This window comes from Equus przewalskii, chromosome 1 (genome assembly GCF_037783145.1).
Source record: "Equus przewalskii isolate Varuska chromosome 1, EquPr2, whole genome shotgun sequence".
NCBI lineage: Eukaryota > Metazoa > Chordata > Mammalia > Perissodactyla > Equidae > Equus > Equus przewalskii.
Window position 1 is genome coordinate 155,505,630 of NC_091831.1, and position 26,467 is coordinate 155,532,096.

The window sequence follows — 26,467 nt, forward strand, 5'->3', positions numbered from 1 at the left end:
AAGGATAAACTCAGTATTTCAGTGTTAACTAACTAAATGTTAGAATCAATTCTTAAGAAGTCTTGAACAAAAAATGGAATTCTATTTAAACAGGGTCATCACCACAATATAGAGTATGCAGAGTTACTAGTAAGTCTTGTTTCACTGTATATTTTTAGCTTTTCTCTTTAGACAGATTTCTTCAGTCAGTCTTATCTGCTTTAGAAAATATAAGGGAATATTAGAAAGAACAAAATCTGCTGGCAAGCTAAAGGGGTGACTTATATTAGTGCTTTTCCACTGTTTTCAGTGTATGACTTGCTGGTTCCAAATAACAGACAAGCCAGGATTATGTAAAATGCCATCCGGTTACCAATCATTTATATTCCTTGACTCAAAACTCATTCACATGTATTCATTTTTCTCTAAATAAGGAAGCGTGTACATTTATGGTTAAAATTTGGCATAAAACAGCCAGGTTTTCTTCACCTTACATCTAATTATTGTCATTCACTGATCCAGAAATGGTAGTTTAACCGAGGCCAGTAAAACTATGAAACTACTGCCTCCCCCAAATGATAATCTACCTCTAACTATCACATATATGCATACTGCACTCCCTCCATAAATCCCACGGTGTCCTTATATTTTCTTTCCTTGCACCTCCTTCTCTCTTGTCACTTTCCTTTCATTTCCTTTTCATAATTTTTATTATAAACAATTGATCAATATGGAAAATACAAAATATAGGTGGTAAATCATTTTAATATTAAAATTACCTAAAATGTCATTATCTAGAGTGATCTCCTTGAAATGTTTATGTATATACTTATATGTTTTTGCAGCGTATACATATAAAGAGCACATCAGCTAAGACATATTCCTTTATAAACAATTTTTTGTAGTGCTGTGATTTTCTTACTTTCTCTCTACCTGTTGTGTATCTGTTACACAAAATATACATTCTTCTCAAGTCTGCATGAAACATTTACCAAATTTTATCATTTATTTGTTCTCAAAGAAAGCATCACTGTCACAAAGTAGAAGTATTGTAAAAAGTATTTTTTGCTAACAATGCAATAAAACTAGAAGTTGAAAACAAAGTTGAGAAACAAAGGGCACAACTATTTTGGAGTTTAGAAATCTTCTCTTAAACAACACTAGCATGAAAGTGGAAATACAGGAAAAAAACTAATTTTCTGAATAGTAATAATAAATCAGTACATACTAAGATATATGAGATTTACTTAATGCAATTATCAAAGGAAAATATATAGCCTAACCACATAGATTGATTAAAAAATGAAAGAATTAAAGAAATATATTAAATTGTCAACTCAAAATTTTAAAAAGAAACAAAAAGAGGAAACTAAGAGAAACTATAAGAAAAATTAAAGAAGATAAAAGAAGAAATTAATAAAACAAAGATCCAAAAAAAGTCAAATCAGTAAACCAAAAATCTTGTTTTTTTAAAAAAATCTACAAAGTGTACAAATCATTAGATAGTTTAATCACTGATAAAAAAGGATTAAGCACAAAATAAATAAGGAATACTAACAGGAAGTAATGATTGATAAGCAACAAATAAAAACTTACTAAAACCAATGTTGTACACATCTGTGAAAATAAATTTGAAAGCTATGTAAAATAGATAATTTACTAGGAAAATTAATTTCACCACTATTGATTCCTGTACAACTAAAACACTTAAAAAGATCAATTTCCATAAGAAAAAATTGATAAATTTATCAGTGAATTATAACACACAGACACACCATGTTTAAATGGTTTTGTGGAGAATTCTACCAAACCTTTAGAAATATGATGGTTTCAATGAAAATATTTTTTTTCAAAAAATTGAAAATAAAAATGAATTACAAATAACTTTTAAGAAGCAAGTGTAGGGCTGGCCTTATGGTGTAGTGGTTAAATTTGGCATACTCTGCTTCAGTGGCACAGGTTCATGAGTTTGGATCCCAGGAGCTGACCTACACCACTCCTCTGCCATGCTGTGGCAGGGACCCACATACTAAATAGAGGAAAATTGGCACAGACGTTAGCTCAGGGTGAATCTTTCTCAGCAGGAAAAAAAAAGAAAAAAAAAGAAGAAACAAGTGTAACATTGTACCCAAATTAAATAAACATTACAAACTAATATTACTCATGAATATCAAGCCAAAAATTCTGAATAAAATATTAGTGAATTATATTCCATTTCTCATACCATGTGCAAGAATAAACTGGTACTAGATCTGAGATTTAAACATGAAACATTAAGATATACAAACACAAGTAGAAAATACAGCTGAATTCCTAAAACCCCTGAGTGCAATGGAAATATTTCTAACTCTGACATTAAAGCCAGATATGATTTTTTTTTTAAAGATTTTATTTTTTCCTTTTTCTCCCCAAAGCCCCCCGTACATAGTTGTGTATTCTTTGTTGTGGGTTCTTCTAGTTGTGGCATGTGGGACGCTGCTTCAGCGTGGTCTGATGAGCAGTGCCATGTCTGCGCCCAGGATTCGAACTGACGAAACACTGGGCTGCCTGCAGCAGAGCACGCGAACTTAACCACTCGGCCACGGGGCCAGCCCCCAAAGCCAGATATGATTTTTTAATGATGAATTAAAACAATAACAAACTTTTACAATGCAAAATATAAAAAAAAAAATCACCAAATGAAAATTTATAATATGAAAGAAAAACTAGGAACAAATATTCACAACATATATCACAGATAAAGGACTGATATTATTAATACATAAAGAACTCAAAGCTGAAGAGGAAGACCAGACACTTGATAGATTAAAAGTGAGCAAGAGTTGACATTAGTGTAAATGGCTGAATAGGTAGCTCCAAGGACCTTTTACTCTACAGAAACACTGGAAAAGTTAAGTAAAAACTATCAGAATCAACCTTGTCAGAGCTATAAATAATAGTCAAAGGCTTACAGCAACAAGTGATTGCTAATAAAGAAAAAAGCAACTTGAAATGGTGAGATAGCTTTGTAGTATTTTTATTTGTCCTTCCATTTGAGCTCCCTTCCCCCAGCTCTGCATCAGTCTCAAAGATGGTGGCCCATTTTCCCGGTGTGAGAGCCCAGTCCTTGGATCCAGAGGGAGCAGAGAAGACCTCATTCTCAAAGAATTTTGCTTGTTTCTTCTAACCTGTCTGAGGGCCACCTGAAGGACTAATGCAAAGCTCTTATTTTATTTTATTTTGTTGTCTGATTAAGAACTCACTCAAGGAGATAGAGGGGCAGGCATTCCTCAAAAACATTGGAAGGCAAATGAATAACCCACAGCCATCTGGGGCAAAATGCGACAATTCAGGCAAACTATACATCCCTGAAAGATTGGGAGGATAAACGATAGCGAGTTCCTTGGGGAAATGAAGGGGTTTAAAATAGCCCATTTATACTAGGGAGTTGATAAAGCCATATGCTTGCCCAGGGCAGAACATATGCTCAGAAAATGTGTGAGAAGACCATAAGCTTTCACCTCTGGCTAATTGCTAGATTCATGCAAGCAGAAAATAAAGGGTAATGCAAGCTTTTATATGGTTTAAGTGTTGAAAGTGTGCAACAGCACATAACCAACCAGCAAAGATGGGAAGAGGTTTTTCCTTTTAATTTTTTTTCTTTTCAAAAATTTTCCTCTGTATTATTCTTATTTTTTTCTTTTTTGGTTCTTGGTGTTCAAGAAAATCTCTTTCAAATCACTAACTGAACACATGCTAAAGGAATAGAAACTTCAGAGACCAAACATAGCAAACAATACAGAAATGAAAATATTAGTTTAGAAGTCATTAAACAACCAAAAAAAAAAATCCAAGTACATCCCACAGCAATTAAAAAAAAATACCTTGAGGAGGAGGAAGAATCTGATTTCCAGAGTTACCACATTATAATATTCAAAATGTTCAGTTTTCAAAAAAAATTAAGAAGTATGCAAATAAAAAAGAAAATATGGCCTATGCACAGAAGAAATAAACAGAAACTATCCCAGAGAAAGCACAGACAATGGACTAACTAGACAAAAACTTTAAACAAACTGCTTCAAATAAACTCAAAGAGCTAAAGAAAACCAAGAGAACAATGGATGAACAAATCAATAAAGATACAGAAATTATAAAAAGGAACTAATCTGGAGCTGAAAAGTACAATAACTTAAACAAAAGGTGTTAGGACAACTGGATGTCCAAATGCAATAGAATTGAACCCCTACTTCACACCATTTGTAAAACTTAATTCAAATTGCATTAATGACTTAAACATAAAAGCTAAAGCCATAAAACTCTTAGAAGAAAATACAGGAATAAATCATGGCCTTGTACTGAGAAGGAGTTCTTAGAAATGACACCAAAAGCAGAAACAACAACATCAAAATAGATCTCCATCAAAATTATAAGCTTTTGTGTAATAAAGGGTGTTATTAAGTAAGTGAAAATAAAACCTAAAAACCTAAAGAACAGGAGATATATTTACAAGTAATATATCTGATAAGGCTTTAGCATCTGGAATATATAAAGAACAATTACAATGCAGAAGTAAAAAAAGATAAACAACCCAATTAAAAAATGGACAAAGGACTTGAATAGATCTTTCTTCAAAGAAGATATACAAATGGCCTAGAAGCACTTGAAAAGAGGCTCAATATCATTAGTTATTAGGGAAATGCACATCAAAACCACAAGATATTACTTTATATCCACCGTGAGTCCATAATAAAAAAAAAGGGAAAATCATCAGTTGGCAAGGATGTGGTGAAATTGGAACACTTATACACTGCTGATGGGAATGTAAAGTGATGCAGCCACTTTGGAAACACTTTCAGTTTCTCAAAGTGTTAACAACATATAGTTAGCATATGACCCAGCAATTTCATTCCTGGTATTTACCCACAAGAACTTAAAACAGCTACTCAAAAATTTAAGCACATGTGTTCATAGCAGTACTATTCACAATAGCCAAAAGGTGGAAATTACCCAAATATACATCAACAGAGGAATGTATAAACAAAATGTGGTATATCCATACAATAGAATATTTTTCAAACATAAAAAGGAATAAAATACTGACACATGCTACAATGTACATGAACCTCAAAAATATACTGAATGTAAAAAGCCGGATATAAAAAGCTACATATTGTGTGATTCCATTTATGTGAAATATTCAGAATAGGTAAATCCATAGACCCAAAGAGCAGATTGGTAGTTGCCAGGGCCTTGGGGAAAAGAAGGAATGGAGAGTAACTGCTTAATGGTGTGTGGTTTCCATTTAGGGTGATTAAAATGTTTTGGAACCAGAGAGAGGGTGATTGTGAAACATTGCAAATGTACTAACTGCCACTGAATTGTTCACTTTAAAATGATGAACTTTACATTATGTAAATTTAACCTCAATTTTAAAAAGGCAAAATATATAAACACTCTGAAAACAGATAAAAATATATTCCTTAAACATAGAGAAAATGTTCAGCTTCACCAATAATAAGATAATGGCAAATTAAAACCACAATGAGATACCATCTCTCACACATAAGATTGGTTAAAATGCTAAAGCTCTTGTCAAGATTGTGGAGAAACAGTAAGGTGTATGTGGGAATGCAAAATAGTTCAACCTCTATGGAAGGGAATTTGGCAATATCCAACAATATTACATATGCATTAGTTTTCAACTCAACAATCCCACTGTTAGGAATTTACCCTGGAGATACACCACCAAAGCTATAAAAATACATATGCAGTATTATTGTTATTGTAAAATATTGGAAACTACATGAATGTGCAAATATTGGAGATATAGGTTTATTGAGCTATGAAACATACACACAATGGAGTATGATGCAACTATAAAAAAATTGAGAAAAGTTCTGTGACCAATAGGGAATGATTTCATAAGTGAAAAATACAAATGGAAAAAGAGAATGCATAATGCTCAAGTTTTGTGTAAGAAATAAAGAGAAATAAAACATATTTTGTTCAAAAAAGAGATGTAGCAAACATGTACCAGAATCTGATAATTTATGTTATCTATGAGAGGTGGGAGGAAATGTGGTGGAAGGGATATAAGAGAGTGAGGCATTCCTCTAAGAATGCATAAGTTTGAATTTAGTCTTGTTACTCTTTTACATATTCAAAAATTAAAATTAATTTAACAAAGATAAGGTGTTAAAAGGCCCTGAAACTGAAAGCAAAGAGAAACAAATGAACCCAAATATATTTCAAATAGATGGCATAGCCGAACTGAAGGGGAAAAATAAGAACTAATCCAATCAACTATTTTTTTTATTTTTCTTCTTTTATTTATTTTTATTTTTATTTTTTCCAATTAAGTTCTAAAGGTAACGATTTGACTATACACCATTCACTTAAAAAATGAAATTTTTGTCTTCTTAACAATTACAGTACTTTTCTTTTTTATTGTGGTATGGATATAGTAATTCTGAAACAATTTTGTGTACACTGTGAGATTAAGCAAATAGATAAACATATTTATGTTGTTAGGACCCAGTCTTGTCACTGAGAGAATGAAAAAAGAGAGATAAAATATGGAAAAGAAGAAGGCAAAAACAAGCCCACTGAATTGGATAGAATTGTTATGTAATCTCTCTCTCTTTCTCCTTTTCTCCCATACACGCATATACAAAGTGCAAAGAACAAGTACAAATAGCACTGTTGCTAATAATGGAAGTAGACTAAACTCAAAGAGCTAAAGACAACCCAAGAGAATTATGGATGAGTAAAGCCAGAAGAACATCTAGTGGCTGAAGTGCACAAAGGTGGAAGGAAAGTCTGATGCTGTACCACACACAACTGGAACATAAAATATGAGAAGCATGAACCAAGGTAAACTGCAAATTATAAAGCAAGAAATGGAACACTTAAATATTGATGTGCTTGATGTTAGCAAACCAAGTGGACTGGAATGGAACACTTTCAGCCAGACAATACAAAATGTTCTACTCTGGAAATAAACTCAGAAGAAATGGAGTAGCTCTAATACTGAGGCAAGATGTAGCACAGGAAATTAAGGACTATAATACAAGGTAAGACCAAATAATACCAGTCAGTCTTCTGAGAAAACCTACTAGCATAAACATCATCCAAGTCTATGCTCCAGCTACAGATGCTGAAGAAGATGGAATTGAGTTTTTATACAAGTATCCAATAAGTGTACAAGTATTGATCATACACCAAAACAAGACATCATGATAATTAAAGGTAACTGGAATGCAAAATTAGGAAATAAAGCAGAATCAAACATCATCAGAAAACTTGGACTAGGGGTCAGGAAAGAAGCAGAATACCACCTCATGGATTTATGCAAAGTCAACAATCTGTCCATTTCAAATAAGTGCTTCAAGTAACCAAACAGATGACTGTATATGTACATAGGCATCATCAGACGGCCAATATAGTAATCAAATAGACTATGTAATTGGAAACAGCAGATGGAGAAGCTGTATTCCTTCTGCCAAAACAAGACAGAGCAAAGTGTGGTCCTGATCACAAACTGTTAATATCAAATATCAGAGTAGAGCTGAAGGAGAGCACTAAAAAATCATAGTGCCAAAAATAATGTAAACAATATTCTCAAAGAATTTAAAGTCCACATAAAAACAGATGTGCATTGTTAAACTTAGTTGACTGAGAACCAGAAGAACTATGGACTGAAACCATAAATATTATTAAGGAAGAATGTGAAAAGTCAATACCTGAAGTAAAAGAAAAGAAAAATTGAGATGGACGACAGAAGAAATTCTAAAAATTCTTAAGGGCAGGCAAGAAGCAAAAGTAAAAGTCAACAAAAGTAAGGTTAGAATCCTGAGTGCAATTTCCTAGAAACTATCATGTTGCTAGAGATAAAGAGAACTACTTTAATGGCCAATGCAAAGAGATAAAAGAAAAAAATATATATAAAAGGAAAAACAAGAAAGCAAGAAGTCTCTTCCAGAAGATTCAAGAAATTAAAGGAAAATTTAGACTTAGATTAGAAATGCTATATGACCAACAGGGAAGACCCTATCCAATCAGGGGAAAATAAAGGGAAGGCGGAAACAGTATACTGAAGGTCTATGCAGAAGAGAAAAAAGGATGATGAGTTCCTTTGAGAAAGATTCATATGAAGAAGAACCCGTAATTCTAGAAAGCAAAGTGAAAGCTGCCCTAAAAGAACTGGAAAGAAATATGTCACCAGAGTAGATGGGACATTGGGAATTATTTCAAGCTACAGAGACTGAATCTGTCAAAATCCTAAGAAGAATATGCCAACAAATATGTAAAACAAAACAATGGCCTACAGTTTGGAAACACTCAATATATGTCCCAATCTCCAAGAAAGGAGATTCCAAGGAGTGCAGTAATTAGAGGACCATTCCTCTAATTTCCCATGCAAGTAAAGTGATACCAATGGTGCTGCAACAAAGGCTTTTACCTTATATGGAGCAAGAAATGTCTGATGTCAAAGCTGGATTTCAAAAAGGGGGAGGCACACAAGAGCTAATTGCAATTATTCATTGGCTACCGGAGTGCTCCAAAGAATTTCAGAAGATGTTAGATTATGTTTTATAGACTACTGTAAAGCCTTTGACTGCATGGATTATGAAAAGTTGTGGGCTGCTCTGAAAGAAATGAGCATGACTCAGCACTTGATTGTCCTCATGAGTAACCTGTATTGTGGACCAGAAACCACTGTCAGGACAGAATATGGAGAGACAGAATGGTTTCCTATAGGCAAAGGTATCAGATGAGGGTATATTTTATCTCCCTATCTGTTTAATCTGTATGCAGAAGATACTATATGAAAAACTGGGCTAAACCCACATGAAGGAAGAGTGAAATTAGTAGAAGAAATATCAGAAATCTATGTTATGCAGACGACATCATCTTCCTAGCAGAAAGCAGCAATGACTTGACATGACTTCTGACAAAAGTGAAAGAAGAAAATCCCAAAGCACGATGGCATTTGAACATCAAGAAGACAAAAATCAGGGGGCCTATTCCATGGCATAGTGGTTAATTTTGGCACACTCTGTTTCAGCTGCCCAAGTTCATGGTTTTGGATCCTGGGCGTGGACTTACACCATTCATCAGCCATGCTGTGGTGGTGACCCACATACAAAATAGAGGCAGTATGGCCAAGATGTTAGCTCAGGGCTAATCTCACTAAAAGCAAAAAAGAGGAACATTGGCAACAGATGTTAGATTAGCCTTGGGTGAGTCTTCCTCACCTCCCCAAACAAAAGCCATTTGAAAAGGAAAGGACTAAAATCATGACTACAGAAGAACCGCACAACGTTAACATAGACAATGAAGATATTGAAATTGTTAAAGACTTTGTTTATTGTGGCTCAGTTATCAATTTAAATGGAGATTGCAGCCAAGACATGAAGAGAAGATTGAGAGTTGGAAGGGAAGCAATAAAAGAATTAGGAAAGATCATCAAGTGTAAGGAAGTGTCATTAAAGACTAAGGCCAAGATTATCCACACTCTCATATTCCCAATTACTGTGTAAGGGTCTGAAAGCTGGACACTGAAGAAGGCTGACAGGAAAAAAAATGATTCATTTGAAATGTGGTGTTAGAGGAGAGCTCTATGGATACTCTGGGGTGCCAGAGAGATGAACAAGTGGGTCCTAGAGCAAATTGAGCCTGAACCATCACTGGAGGCAAAAATGATAAAACTGAGGCTGTCCTTCTTTGGGCATCTCATGAGAGTCAGGATTCTTTGGAAAAGACAATAATAGTGGGAAAAGCAGAAGGCAGTAGGAAAAGAGGAAGATGAAATATGACATGGATTGACTCCATAAAGGAAGGCATAGGCATGAGTCTACAGGAGCTTAGTAGGACTGTTGATGACAGGACATTGTGAACATCACTTCATAATGTTGCCAGGAACTGGAGCCTACTTGATAGCAGATGAGAACAATACACACACGGACACACACACATATTTATATATATATATAAAGAGAGAAAGAACATTAACAGCTGCTAATCACAGAGGGGAAAGTTGTAATTATGCTTCCTGATCATTTGTCATCTTACAAAAATGGGATCAAACACGAATTTGGTCAAACTTCTGGATGCAGCTGCCATTTGGATAAAATACAACAGTCAGTGAAAATGTTGAACTGGATTGAGAATCTGCAACCTGGAAAATTTGGAGTGTGGGAAATCAAGTGTCAAAGGCCCAAGTTTTTCAATAAATAAGTTATAAGGAAAAGAAAAAGGTTGGAAGGAAATTTTTATGTTAGAAGAGGTTTGAAAGACATGTCAAATGAAAAAAAATCAGCAAGACAACTATAGTGTCTTGGGATGCACATTTGGAAGATAAAGTTGTAAAAAAATGCAAGGAATCCTTACTATAACAGATTATACAGTAAGGTTGTGATTAGGACAAGTCATAGAGAACATTTCTGGGATGAGACATCTGACATATTTCTAAATCTTGACCTGGGTGATGATTACTTTATAAAAATTAATTACGCCATAAATTTATTTTGTGCCATTTTCTGTATCATGTTTTATTTTTCTATTAAAAATAATAAATAAATCAAAGTCAAAGCATGGTGAACGAATGTCAGCACAAAACCTCCAACCTATAACTACCCTTGTCTGGAGACCTATATCCAACTACCATTGACAGAGGCGACTCCCATCAGTGCACATATATTTTTAATACTGAAACACAACGAGCAGAGGAAATTTTGCTCCTCTGCTTTAGGGCATAAGAAAACTGCATCTTCAGGGATTCAAAACAGCTCTGAAAGTTTCTGTCTGTTGCATAATTCTCCCCTGTGCAAAGAGTTACACAAAATGCTGCCATTGTAAATGCAGTTAACTAACAGCACTAATTGTGCTTGGATAGTGACCAAGTGGGACTTCAGAGACTTGGTGTTGCCAGCCAGAAATCAATCTATTATGGGAATTGTCCCCTAGAATCATTTTGGTTTTCCCAGGGTAACTAACGGAAAGAGTGGTTAATGGGTCACTTGGGGGTGACATCTCCTTCTGTAAATTACCATTTTCTTCTCCTACTGAGATTTTTTATTTTGGCCATGAAGCCAAAAGAAAGCCCTTGAATAACAAAGATAGTAGATGATAATTGAGTACAGATAATAGGGAAGGGAAAACAGCATCAACAATTGCAGCACTGCAATCACCCTCAGCCTTTGAATACTTCCTTCTCACAGTAAGCTTAAGGAGGTTCTGGCAGACCAATTCATTCTAGGTATTCTAGCTTTGAGTTTAAATCTGTAGTCAACCAAACAAAGCGAACTGTTACAGTCATTCCCAGACATCTGAGCTAACATATTGAATACAGAATCATTGCTTAGTACAATAATATCATTAAATGTGGCCCAAGTCAATGTTATATTCCTTCCATCCTTGTCCAACCCCCTTAGGATTCATTCCCATATATATGTTATAGATTTCTGTTGATATAAATATGTAAAATCTTGCAATTCTTTCAGTGTGTTTTACATCTTCCCATGAATCCCACTTTGTCTCTGACTTATTGGAGCTTTCTGGAACTAAAGCCTGGTTACAGGACAGGGAGCAATGTGAAGGAGCAGGAATTGAGGATTATCCGTACTCCCCTGTATGGCAACCAACTCAGAAGAGACATTACAGTTTCTTCAGATAAGCACAGACAAATCTCTTTAGATAAAGAATCTATCAGTAAAGGAGGATTGGGAGAATGTAGGGATTGATTTACTTTGGAACCTGCCAATATTCCTCATCTTATTTTCAATGTTTCAGCCCTTCTCAATCAATCCCATAACCTTAATTTAAGGGACGGTATGAAATTGTGAGTTCAGTTTACCTTGTAACTCAGTCATCCACATATTCGAATTTTAGTTCCCGCAGAGGACATGATCTTGTAGTTACAAAAGTTAAAAGTTTCTGTCAGGGCAGTAATAGAGGCTTTCTGGTCCCTTGCTTGGTCTTGAGATGGAAACTTAAAGCCTTAAACTCATCATTCTGTTTCCTCAAGATGTCCCATGCACCTATAAACAACCAATCAAACTCATTAGACTCCTTATTTTTACTAAAATATTCTGACAGGAATTACTTGATCATCTGAAGCCTTACCTTCTATGGTCACTCAACTGTGAGTGTCTATAGGTGATAATTGATGTAACTGTTTTGCCATTGCATGCTAAGGACTATCAGTATCCATTTTATTGCTGACAACAGGGTCATTAATACTTTTAAATCTGACTTGATCAGAAAACTAATTCCAGATAATATAAAACAACTTTAGAGAATTCATTTTTTATTGAGGTGTAATCAACATATAATATTATACTAGTTTTGGGTGTACATTCTAATGATTTGGTATTTGCATATATTGCAAAATGATCACCACAATAAGTCTAGTTAACATCCATCACCACACACGGTTACAATCTTTTTTCTTGTGGTGAGAACTTTTAAGATCCATTGTCTTAGTAACTTTTAAACATACAATACAGTATTATTAACATTTTGCCCACCATCCACCCTCCCAGTCCCTGTCTCTGGCAACCACTAATTTGTCCTCTGTATTTATGAGTTCATTTCTTGGTTTATTTGTTTATTAGATTCCACATATAAGTGAGATCATACAGTATTTGTCTTTTCTGTTTGACTTATTTCATTTAGATAATGTCCTCAAAGTCCATTCATGTTGCCACAAATGGCAAGATTTCCTTTTTTATGGCTGAATAATATTCCATTGCATACATACACCACATTTTCTTTATCCATTGGTGACATCATTCATTGATGGACACCAACACTGTTGTTTATTCTATGTCTTGGCTATTGTGAATAAAACTGTAATGAACATGGGGGTTCATATACTTTTTTGATTTAGTGTTTTCATTTCCTTCAGATAAATACATACAAGTGGAATTGTTGGATCATATGCAATTAATTTTTTGAGGAACTTCCATACTCCTTTCCATATTGGCTGCACAATTTACATTCACATCAGCAAAGCACAAAGTTTCTCCTTCCTCCACATTCTCACTAACTCTTGTTATCTTTTGCCTTTTTGATGATAACCATTCTTACAAGTATAACGTGATATCTTATTGTGGTTTTGATTTGCATTTCACTGATGATTAGTGATGTTGAGCATCTTTTCATGCACTTCTTGGTCATCTGTATGTTTTCTTTGGGAAAATATTCAGATTCTCTGTTCTTCTTTTCCTTTTTTTTGGTGAGGAAGTTTGGCCCTGAACTAACATCTGTTGTCAATCTCCTTCTTTTTGAGGAAGATTGTCCCTGAGCTAACATCTGTGCCAACCTTCCTCTGTTTTATATGTGGGGCCCCACTACAGCATTGCTTTTTCTTTTTTAAAGATTGGCACCTGAGCTAACAACTGTTGCCAATCTTTTTTTTTTTTTTTCTGCTTTATTTCCCAAACCCCCTCGGTACATAGTTGTATATCTTAGTTGCAGGTCCTTCTAGTTGTGGGATGTGGGGCACCGCCTCAACGTGGCCTGACGAGTGTTGCCATGTCCGCACCCAGGATCCGAACCCTGGGCTGCTGCTGCAGAGCACGTGAACTTAACCACTCGGCCACAGAGCTGGTCCACACAGCACTGCTTGATGAGTGGTGTTTAGGTCTACACCCAGGATCCAAACCCGCGTACCCTGGGCTTCTGAAGTGGAGTGTTTGAACTTAACCACTGTGCCACTGAGCCAGCCCCTCCATTTTTAAACCAGATTGCTTGGGGTTTTTTGCTGCTGAGTTCTATGAGTTCTTTATAAATTATAAATATTAACCCCTTATCAAATATATGACTTGCAAATATTTTCTCCCATTCCAGAGGTTACCTTTTCATTTTCTTGATTTTTCCTTTTGCTATAAAGAAGCTTTTTAGTTTGATACAGTTCCACATATTTAATTTTTCTTTTGTTGCTTGTACTTTTGGTATCATATCCAGGAAATTTCTGCCAAGACCACTGTCAAGGAGATTCTCCCCTATGTTTTCTTCTAAGAGTTTTATAGCTTCAGTCTTACATTTAAGTCTTTAATTTATTTTGAGCTAATTTTTGTACATGATGTAAGATAGGAATCCAATATCATCTTTCTGCATGTGGTTCTCCAGCTTTTCCATCGCCATACGTTAAAGAGACTGTGATAATTTTCTTTATTTAGTTGAAAACAAAGTTAGACCCAAAGCTAGCATACATAGAATAATGTTGATCTGTCAGAACCTCCTTAGTTTACAGTGGAAAAAGGTATTCAAAGGCCAAGAAAGATTGCAATATTGCTCACTCATTTCCTTCCATGTTCCCCATGAAAATCCAGAGGACACTTCTTTAATAAAGGTTGTAAGAAATAAGTTCATGAAAGGAGTTCTAGCATTCTGGCAAAGCTCTATGATTGCTATTTGCTTTAGACCAGGAAAGACAGCACTGCTTTTGATCTTGGCTCTCTGAATTCAATGAGGATGATGAATTGCTGGAGTGGCAGTGTCCAAGTGGCAGCATTTAATAGCCAGACATAAAGTGGATGTGGTTACCATAACTGGTAACAGAACCAAAGCAGTAATTAAAACAGTTTGACCTGACACTTTTGGCATTGGATAATTAATCATGGTGTCTCTAGAAATGAAATAAGTGGGAAGCCTATTAAAGTCTTATTTGATTTGGATAAGCAGAAAATCTCTATGTCTGGTGATCAGAAATGTAGCAAATAATAACAGAGATTCACAACATCTCAACAATGTCCAGACCTGGGCCAGTTAGCAAATGCAGAGCCCTTTGAAAAAAAAAAGGACCCTGGGTCTCCTTGAAGAAGGACCACAGTACATGGCAAAACAATGTATACTGTAAATATTTCTCATAGTTTTCCTCAGAGTTATGATTGTTTACCAGAGTGATTGCACATTGGAGAAAGAAATAACCAGACTCTTGGAGAATTACTGGACAATAGCTCATAATTTATGTGAATTCCTGGAGACTTGAAATACTACAATGGTCCACCAGTCAGAGAAGGGCCTGACAGAGTTCAAGTGGTGAATGAAATTTTCCTTGATTGTGTCTCAGAGTGGGCCCAGTGGGCCCCAACCCATCTGTGGTTATTGCAGGAGTTCTAGAATTCATAGTTGGAATAGACATACTCAGCAAATGGAATGTTATCTGACACATTGGATATGAGCTATTATAGTTTCAGTAGCCTAGTATAAGCCACTAGAACTGTCTCTACATAACAAAAGAGGAAACCAGGAACAATACCAAATTCCTGGAGCAATTTTTGAGACTAGTGATGCCATTGTAGAATTGAAAAATGAAGGGTTGGTGATTACTACCATATTCTTATTCACCTATTAGCTTGTGCAGAAGACAAATGGATCCTGGAGAAAGTTAAATAGGTGGTGACTTAATTGCAGCTTCTGTTCCAGATGAATTTAATTGCCCTGATACCAGGTATACAACTATCAATCTGTCAAATGTTTTTTTCTCTATACCTGTTAGCAAGGATCATCATAAGCAGTTTGCTTTTAGCAGCCAGAGTCAAAGATAAACCTTCACTGTCCTATCTCAGCATTCCAAGTCCTGTGTAATAATCTAGTTTGCAGGGAACTTCATTACTTCTCCATTACAAAGTACATCATGATGGCTCATTATATTGTAAATATGTCAATTGGATCTGCTAAGCAGGAAGTAGCAACCACTCTAGATTCCTTGGCAAGACATATATTTGTGCCATAGGGTGGAAAACAAATCACAAAAGTATTCAGGAGCTTGTCACCTCAGTGAAATTCCTAGGTGTACTGTGGTCTGAGGATGACCAAGATATCTTGTGCAAAGTAGACAAGTTGCTGCATCATATACTACTGTATAAAACACTAAGAAATAAGCACAATTCTCTGTGTCACTTAATATTTTGGCAGTAACATGTGTCTCATTTTGGGCAAGAGAATTCAATATAATAACCACGTAACCCAAAAGATTTCCAATTTTGAATAAGGCCTGGAATCAGAGAAGGCTCTACAGCAGCCCCAGACTGCCTTGAAAGCTGCTCTGACACTTGGTCCATATGATTCAGCAAATGCTATAAAGCATCTATGACATAAAGGGACACTGAATGGTGCCCTTGGAAGGTCTCTTTAGGAGAATCAAAACTCCAGACCTAAAGGGGGAGCATATATTTGCCATCTTCTGCAGACACTAAATCTACTTTTCAATACTAATCTACTTTTATATACTAATATATATTTGAGAAAGAACTTTTGACTTCCCTTCTGGGCCTCAGTAGAGAGTGAACACTTGAATAAGTGTCACAAAGATGCTGTGCAGCCTGAGCTTCACATCATAAACTTGGCATTGTGATCCATCGAGCTATAAAATTGAATGTGCACAGCAGTTCTCCATAATCATGTGGAAGTGGCACATACAATATTGGTACTTATCCCTTACAACTAACATCTTACATCAAAACATTTAACATCTCTGGATCTCAGACACAAATATTAGTAGCTTTGGTTTTCATCCTCACAACTGAAAACATCTCCCTCCAAATTTAAGATAGAGAATAAGCTAATACAATACTAATAGCTTTTTTCTCTAATTATTATTTTCAGTGTCTCATCAATTTATTTTTTCCCCCATCCAGCACAGAGCCATAGAGATTATGTTCTCTCTTTTACAAAGCATTCTTTACACACCACTTAATCATGGTGGCATTATCATACCAGATTCTATCCCTAGTGTTAAAATAATCAAGCACCCATAAATCACCACCAAGGGAGCATCCTACAGTTAAAAGTTTCCCAGTTATGGTTGTTTAGATTTACTTAGAAATAACTTAAGCAAAAATAAAAATATAGACATTTTTAATTTAAGTAATCTCCCAAATAAACAATATTCCTAGTGATATATGGTTAAATTTGGGGACATCAAATTTGAAAACGGTATCAGAAAGTTCTTATACTTGGTGACTATTAAGAACAACAGAAGGTGCAGCTTAAGTTATGCCTAAACTGCCTCTATATCTATCTCAACTCTAGTGATCCTTCCTACCATGAAGTTGAGCATTGTTTACCAACTGAGTCTTTTGCTTGTGATCTTTTAATTAGTAGACTTTATTTTTTATAGCAGTGTTAATAAAAAGTGGGCAGCAAGTACAGAGTTCCCATGTAATCTGCCAACATACACACAACCCCAAACTCCCCCATCATCAACATCTCATGCTACGTTTTGTTACAGTCAATGAAAAATATTGACATATCATTACTAACTGAAGTTCATAGCTTACATTAGGGTTCACTCTTGGTGTAGATTCTTTAGCTTTTGACAAATGTATAATGACATGTATACCCGTATAGCATCACACAGAATAGTTATACTGCCTGAAAAATGCCCTGTGTTCTACCTATTGATCTCTCTTTCCTTCTGCTCAACCACTGATCTTTTTCCTATCTCCACAGTTTCGCTTTTTCCAGAATGTCATATAGTTGGAATCATACAGTATGTAACCTTTTCAGATTAACTTATTACACTTGGTAATGCCTTTAGGGTTCTTCCATGTCTTTTCATGGCTTGATAATTCATTTATTTCTAGCACTGAATAATACTCCATTGTATGGATATACCACAGTGTATTTATGTATCCATCTATCGAAGGGCATCTTGGTTGCCCCAAATGAAACCTCGATACTCTTTTTCATGATGGCTGTAGCAATTGACATTCTCACCAACAGTGTACAAGTGTTCTCCTTTACATTCTCACAAACACTCATTGTCTTTTGCCTTTTTGATAATAGCCATTCTAACAAGCGTGAAGTGATATCTCATTGTGGTTTTGATGTGCATTTCACCTATGGTTAGTGATATTGAGCACCTTTCACATACCTGTTAACCATTTGTGAGTCTTCTTTTGAGAACTGTCTATTCAAGTACTTTGTCCATTATTTAATCAGGTTATTTATTTTCATTTTGTTTAAATGTAGATGTTCCTTATATATTTAGATGGATATTAACCATTATTGGACGTTATGGTTTGTAAATATATTTTCTAATTCCATAAGTTGCTTCTTCAATCTGTTGATTGTTTTCTTATTTTTTTTTTTACTACAGAAGCTTTTTACTTTTATATAATCCCACTCATCTATTTTTGCTTTTATTGCCTGTGCTTTTAGTGTCATATTAAAAAAATCATGGCTGAGACCAATGAAAAGAAGCTTTTCCTCTATGTCTTCTAATAGCAGTTTTAGAGTTTATATTTAAGTCTTTAATCCATTTTGAGTTTATTTTTATATATGCTGTGAGATAAGGATCCAATTTTATGTCTCTGCATGTGATATCCAATTTTAGCAACATTATTTCTTGAAGAGACAACCCTTTCCCAATTGAGTATTCTTGGTGACTTTTCCAAAGGTTAGTCGACTATATATCTATGGATTTACTTTTGAGCTCGCTATTTTGATAAATTAGTCTATTCGTCTGTTTTTATGCCAATACCATATTGCTTTGATTATTATGGCTTTGTAATATTGTTTGAAATCAGGCAGTGTGGTGCCACTAGCTTTGTTCTTCTTGCTCAAGATTGCTTTGGCTATTCAGGATCTTCTGTGGTTCCATATGAATTTTAGGATTTTTTTGTTCCATTTCTGTGAAAAAATGTCATTGGAATTTTGATAGGGATTGCATTGAATCTGTAGATCACTTTGAAGATTGTGGACATTTTAACAACATTAATTTTTCAATCCATGAACAGAGGATACCTTTCTATTTACTTGTGTTTTCTTTAATTTCTTTCATCATCTTATAGTTTTTAATGTATAGATATCTCCTCTCCTTGGTTAAATTTATTCCTAAGTGTTTTGTGTTTTTCCATGCTATTGTAAATTATTATTATCTTAATTTTTTTCAAATAGTTCATTGTTACTGTGTGGAAATGCAACTGATTTTTGTATGCTGATTTTCTTGCAACTTCAATGAATTCGTTTATTACTTTTAACAGTTTTTTGGTGGAGTCTTTAAGGTTTTCTCACATAACATTATGCCATCTGCAGAGACAATTTTATTTCTTCCTTCCTGATTTGGATGCACTTTTTAAATTTTCCTTACTTAATTGCTCTGGCTATTTCCATTACTATGTTGATTAATTGAGAGTGGGCATCCTTTTCTTTTTCCTGTTCTTAGAGGAAAATCTTTCAGCTTTTCACCATTAAGTATGATGTTAACTGTAGGCTTGTCATATATGCCCTTTACTATGTTGATGTATATTCCTTCTATACATAATTTGTTGACAGTCTTTATCATGGAAGGATATTATAATTGTTAAATGCTTTTACTGTATGCATTGAGATGATTGTATGAATCTTATCCTTCATTCTAATAATGTGATACATCACATTTATTAATTTGCATATGTTGTATCACCCTTTGCATCCTAGAGATAAAACCCACTTGATTATGGTGTATAATCAATTAATGTGCTGTTGAATTGATCCGCTAGTATTTTGTTGATGATTCGGGCATTTATGTTGTCAAGAATATTGGCCTGTAGTTTTATTTTCTTGTAGTGTCATGGTCTAGCTTTGGTATCAGGGTAATGCTGTCCTCCTAAAATGACTTTGGAAGTGCTCCTTCCTCTTTAATTTTATGGGAGAGTTTGAGAAGGATTGATGGTAATTCTTCTTTAAATGTTTGGTTGAATTGACCATGATGCAATTTGATCCTGGACTTTGTGGGAAAGTTGTTGATTACTGATTTAATCTCCTTACTCATTAGTGATTTATTCAGATTTGCTATTTCTTCATGATTCAGTCTTGGCAGGTCGTGTGTTTCTGGGGGTTTATCCATTTCTTCCAGGTGATCCAGTCTGTGAACACATAATTTTTCATAGTAATCAGTATGATTCTTTGTATTTCTGTGGTATCGTTTGTAATGTCTCTTCTTTCATCTATAATTTTATTTGTCTATTCCCCTTTATATTACTCTAGCAAAAGTTCTCTCTATTTTTTTAATCTTTTAAATAGAACAGCTTTTAGTTTTGTTGAGCTTTCTCTTATATTTCTACTCCCTCATTAATTTCTGGCCTAATCCTTGTTATTTCTTACTTTCTTCTAACTTTGGGCTTAGTTTGTTCTTCTTTTCCTAGTTCTTTGAGATGTAAATTTAGATTGTTAATTTGAGATCTTTCTTTCTTCTTAATGTAGGCATTTATCACTACAAACTTCCCCTTAGAACTGTTTATGTTGCATTCCATAAGTTTTGTTTTGTTGTGTTTCCTTTTTCCTTTTTTGTTTGTCTCAATTTATTTTATTTCCCTTTCGATTCCTTATTTCCTTATTTATTTATTTATGTGAGGAAGATTAGCCCTAAGTTAATAACTGTTGCCAATCTTCCTCTTTTTGCTTTAGGAAGACTGTCATTGAGCTAACATCTATGCCAATCTTCCTCTATTTTGTATGCAGGGTGCCATCTCAGCATGACTTGATGAGTGGAGCATAGATTCACATCAGGATCTGAACCTGTGAACCCTGGGCACTGAAGCAGAGTGCACAAACTTAACCACTATTCCACTGGGCTGGCCCTTTTTTGATTAATTTTTATTTCCTTTTTGACTTCTTCTCTGATCAATTGCTATTTCAGATGTGTATTGTTTAATTTCCACATATTTCTGAATTTTCCAATCTTCCGTCTGTTACTGATTGCTAGTTTCATACTATTGTGGTCAGAAAAGATACTTGAAATTATTTCAATCTTATTTAATTTAATAAGACTTGTTTGGGGCTTAACATATGATCTGTCCTGGAGAATGATTTGTGTGCACTTGAAAAGACTGTGTATTGTGCTACAGCTGGATAGAAATTTCTGTACATGTCAGTTAGGTCCATTTGGTCTATACAATTGTTCAAATCCATTGTTTCATTGTTGATTTATATCTGAATGATCTATCCACCATTGAGAGTGGGGTATTGAAGTCTCCTACTATTATTGTATTTCTATCTATTTCTCCCTTTATATCTGTCAATATATGCTTTATAAATTTCTGGCCTCTGATGTTGGATGCACATTATTTACAATTGTTATATGCTCTTAATGAATTGACTCCTTTATTATAATATAATGACCTTCTTTGTCTCTTGTGACAATTTTTGATTTTAAGTCTATTCTGTCAAATAGAAAAATAGTCACTCCTGTGTTCTTTTTATTACCCTTTTCTATGGAATATCTTTTTCCATTCCTTCACTTTCAGCCTGTGTGTCTCCTTAAAGCCAAAGTGAATTTCTTATAGGCAGCATATAGGTGGATCTTAGTTCTTTTCCATTTGGTCATTCTGTATCTTTTGACAGGAGAATTTAATCCATTTACGTTTAAAGTAGTTATAGATAGGTTAGAACTTATTATTACCATTTTGCTCGTTATTTTCTGACTGTTTTGTAGTTCCTTTGTTTCTTTCTCTCCTGTTATCTTCCATTCTGATTGGATGATTTTTTTTTGTAGTGGTAAGCTTTGATTACTTCCTCTTTATATTTTGTATATCTGCTGCAGGTTTTTTATTTTTGTTTGTCATGAGGCTTACAGAACATATCTTACAGGTATAGTATTCTTGGTTGGTAGGGTTTTTTTGTTTCAGTATTTTGAATATATCATCCCACTCTTCTGGCCTGAAAGATTTTTGCTGAAAAACTTAATGACAGTCTTTTGAGGACTCCTTTCTTTAAGACAAGTCACATTTCTCTTGCTCCTTTCAAAATTATCTTTGTCTTTTGACTATGTGGTTATAATGTGTCTCACTGGAAATCTCTTTAGTGTCAACATATTTGGAGGCTTTGGGCTTCATAATTCTGGATATACATTTTCCTCTCCAGATTTGGGAAGTTTTCATTATTTCATTTCTTTATTTCTTTAAATAGGCTCTTCCTCTTTCTCTTCTCCTTCTGAGTTTGCCATGATGCATATATTGTTTCACTCAATGGAGTCCCATAGTCCCTGAGACATTCTTCAATCTTTTTCATTCTTTTTTTCTTTTTGCTTCTCTGACCAGATAAGTTCAACTGACTATCTGCAGGTTCATTGAATCTTTCTTCTTGTTGATCAGCATTGCCCTTGAACCCCCTAGTGAATTTTTCAACTCAGTTATTGTAATCTTTAACTCCAGCATTTTTGTTCGATTCACTTTTCTATTATACCTATCTCTTTGCTGATATTTTCATTTTGTTCTCATTTGCTTTCCTGATATCATTTAATTCTTGATCGTGTACTCTTGTAACTCCCTGAACTTGTTTAGGATGATTATTTTGAATCCATTGCAAGCAATTCACAGATCTTCATTTCTTTTGGATCTGTTGTGAAGATTTGCTATCTTCCTTAGATTGTGTCATCCTTCATGTTCTTTGCATTTTTTGTAGTTTTTTTTTCTGTTTTCTGAGCATTTGAAGAAGCAGCTTCCTCTCTCTGTCTTTATAGACTTGTTTTGACTAGGAGAGAACTTCACCAGTCAGTAGTACTCAATATTAAGCAAGATAAAGACCAATCCTTCAAAGCATGTGCTTTAAGGCTGGAGACAAGGCCCCCCTTACTTCCTGCCCTCCCTCTTGGAAGAAAAGCCTCAGTTCTGTGCTTTTTCTCAATCATATAGAACAGTGTCAGATATAGGAGGACACCTACCCCTTTTCTTTTTTGCATGCTCACCCAAAAGACCAAGCTCTTCCAGTTTTTTCGCACTTGGTATGAGCAAGATAGAAATATTACAAAGGACAGTCTGAATTTCTGGGAATTAGTCCCCCTCTTCTTCCTTTTCTCCTTCATAAAGGAAAAAACCTCAGTTCTGTTATTATTCCAAATCACACAGAGGAGCAGCAGCTGTAAGTGAATGCCCTCCTCTTTCCTGTGTTCTGAGCTCAATATGAGGCAAGATAAGAACTTGCTGTCGTATGGACTATAAGACAAGTCTACATAAATTTAAAAGTATTGAAATCATATAAAGTAGGTAATTGACTATAATGAAAATAAATTAAAATCAATAACAGAATAATAGATGGAAATTTTCCATGAGAATTATAATCCATGTGTTCAAGAAATTAAAAGGAAAATTAGGAAGTATTTTGATCTGCATGAAAATAAAACAGTATATATTAAAATGTATATGATGTAATTAAAGCAATGCTTAAAGGGAAATCAATAAAATTAAATGCCTATATTGAAAAGAATAAAAGTCTCAAATGAATATGGTTTCCATATAAAGAATCTGGAAAAAGAAAGCAAATTAAAAACAAAGGACAAAAATATAAATGTTTATATTTATATTAAACAATAAAGCAGAAATTAATGAAATAGGAAACAGAAAAAACATAGAAAAATCAATGAAATGAAAATCTGATTCTCTGAGAAAATCAAAAAGTTAAAAAACCTCTAGCCATGCTGATAAAATAAAAAAAGAGAAAAGCACAAACTACCAATATCAAGAATGAGAGAGGGCAATATATTGCAGGTATTACAGCTATTTAATAAGAAATAAGGGATTAGGAAGAACTTATTCCAATAAATTTGACAGCATAAATGAATGTACAAATTTCTTAGAAGACACAAACTACCAAAAATTGAATTTATACTTGAAAACCTTCCCACAGAGAAAACTCAAGGCCCAGATGACTTTCTTGGTGAATTCTATCAAACATTTAAGAAAGAAATCGTATCAATTCTAAAAAAGCTCCATAAATTTAAAATTAAGAAATACATTATAAAAGGCCAGCATTACCCTGATACTAAACTTGAAAAAAGCATTTTACAAAATCCAACATCCATTCCTGATTTTGAAAACTTTCAGCAAACTTAATAGAAACAAACTTCCTCATCTTAATAAAAGGCATCTATGAAAAACTATGAAAATATATAGTTAGTATCACACTTAAAAATGAAAGACCGAATGCTTTTCTCATAAGATAGGAACAAGTCAAGGACATCCACTCTAACCACTTCTCCTTAGCATTGTACCATTTGATCTAGTAAGTGCAATAATAAGGCAACAAAAATCAATAAAATGGTCCATAGTAGAATAAAAGAAGTAAAATATCTTTATTAGCTGACAGCATGAATATCTATGAAGAAAATCCTACTTAATCTATAAAAAATTAGTAGAAGTAATAGGTTTTGCAAGTTTGTAAAATACAGCATCAATAAACAAAATAATCTTTTATATTTCTGTATATTAGCAATAGCAATTGTAAATTGAAATGAAAAACACCATTTAAAACGGCATCAAAAATTGAAATACTTAGGGATAAATCTCAAAAAGATATGCAAGACCTGTTCACTGAAAGCAATATCACATTGCTGAAAGAAATTGAATGGGACTTGCATAGATAGAGAGGTATACTGTATTCATGGTTCACTCTTCACAAGACATAAATACATTCGTACGTTAAAAATTACGTTTCAGATATGATGATATTCAAATCAATATTTAATGCCTCAAAGTTCCTGAGTTTAAAATATCAAAGATAGAAACAAAAGGCTACACCATGGTTAGTGAGAAGTCTTTATCATATAATTTATGAGATCTTTCTGTAAGTCACTAACTGTTTGCATACTCTCTTCATTGCTGCCTTCATCTCTTTATTCCTGAATGTATAGATGACTGGATTCAGAAAAGGAGTGAGAACAGCATCAAGAACAGCAAGAAACTTGTCCATCTGTGAATTGGGGTGTGGCCATGTATAGACAAACATGGTTGGACCAAAGAACAAAAGGACCACGGTGATGTGAGCTGATAAAGTGGAGAGGGCCTTGGATGAACCACCTGAGGAATGTTTCCAAACAGTAAACAGGATGAAGACGTAGGAGATGAGAAGTATAAAGAAAGAACCAACACAGATAAACCCACTGTTGACAGTGACCATGAATTGCAATCTGTATGTATCTGTACAGGCCAGTCTGAGGACACGAGGAAGGTCACAGTAAAAGCTGTCTAACACATTAGGACCACAGAAGGGTAGATTAACAATAAATGCTAGTTGGAACAGTGAGTGGCTGATACCAAGGGCCCAGGCAGCAGCCAGGAACAAAATGCACATTTGTGGGCTCATGATAGTCTGATAGCGGAGAGGCTTACATATGGCAACATATCTGTCAAAGGCCATGGCTATGAGTAGCACCATCTCCACACCACCAACGACATGGATGAAGAAGATCTGAGCAATGCAGCCTCCAAATGAAATGACTTTGCGCTTTCTGAAAAGGTCATAAATCATCTTGGGTGAGGTGACAGAGCATGCTCCCAAGTCAATGAAGGAGAGACTGGCCAATAGGAAATACATGGGGGAATGTAAATGAGGATCAGTGGTCACAGAAAACACAATGAGGATGTTTCCAGTCAGGCTTGCCACATAGAGCACAGAGGAGAAAACCAGGAGGAGAAGCTGCATCTCCCATGAATGTGTGAGTCCCAGAAACATAAACTCAGACACAATAGAGTGATTCCCTCCATCCATTGATCCAACCAACTGGGCTGATGCTGAAATTATGAGAACTAAGAAAATGAGGAGGTAACTGTGATTATGGAGATGATAATACATCATAGAATTACTGATATTTCATCATTCTCCTTAGGAATGACAAGCATATAGTTGTCCAGTTCCTCAAATATGAAAAAGCAAAAACCAAAAATCAACATAATATTATCACAATGTGTGAGCTGCAACATATTTTACCAATTACCAACACTCTCGCTGCAATGTTCTATTCTCAAATAAACAGATTAAGCAAGAACAAGATGGCTGAGCAAGCATTAGACTGTAAATCTAAAAAAGGTCTAGAATGAACTGAATATGATAATTAGTTTAAACTAAAACAAATGATTTCGACTCATTAGGGATGCATGAGGGTTCATGATGTTCATCAGTTGTTTAAATTACTTCTGATATTGGCTATTCCTCATTTCCAACATATTCCATTTCACCTTCTGTATATTCTCAAAATCCACTTCTCCCCCAGTTTGCTTTCACAATTCGCTGGCAGAAAGTAGGGATGAGAGGAAAACATGATTAACAAATGGATTGTCACCTGGAGTGAGAGGTGCCTGAGACATGAGTTGTGACTGATTTAGGATAGGCTGAAGATTGAGACTATGAATAAAGAGATCAGGATATGTCAAATTAGAGAGTCTGCAAGTGTAGTAGAACAGGGGAAGCATGTGGACTCTAATAAGGAATAGAACAACCACTACTTTCCACCATGCTTTATCATGTTCACTACTATTCTAGGTGCCTCTTCTTCCCACCATATTTTTCATAATTACGAAGCCCTAAAATGGCTTCAAGACACAGTGAGACATTCATAAGGAGCCTATGCCACCTAGTTATTCAAAGCTTTCTTCAGGCCTACCAAATGTGTATTTGGGAGATTTCATCAGAGTTTCTGCCAAGACATATGCCTAAAGTCACCACCAAGAATATAAAATATCTCTTCGAACAAATTTTCTCTGTCCATACACAGGAACGTATTGAGGGGCAGCACTTGGAA

The 26,467-nt window shown here is 34.7% G+C and overlaps 1 protein-coding gene across 1 annotated transcript; it reads right to left on the reverse strand.

Moving 5' to 3' along the window:
• Nucleotides 1-24,498: 24,498 nt before the first annotated feature.
• Nucleotides 24,499-25,437, reverse strand: LOC103559881 (olfactory receptor 4F3/4F16/4F29). Its single transcript, XM_008533694.1, has one exon. The coding sequence runs from the start codon at nt 25,435-25,437 to the stop codon at nt 24,499-24,501; it is 939 nt and encodes a 312-aa protein (XP_008531916.1).
• Between the last annotated feature and the right edge of the window lie 1,030 nt (nt 25,438-26,467).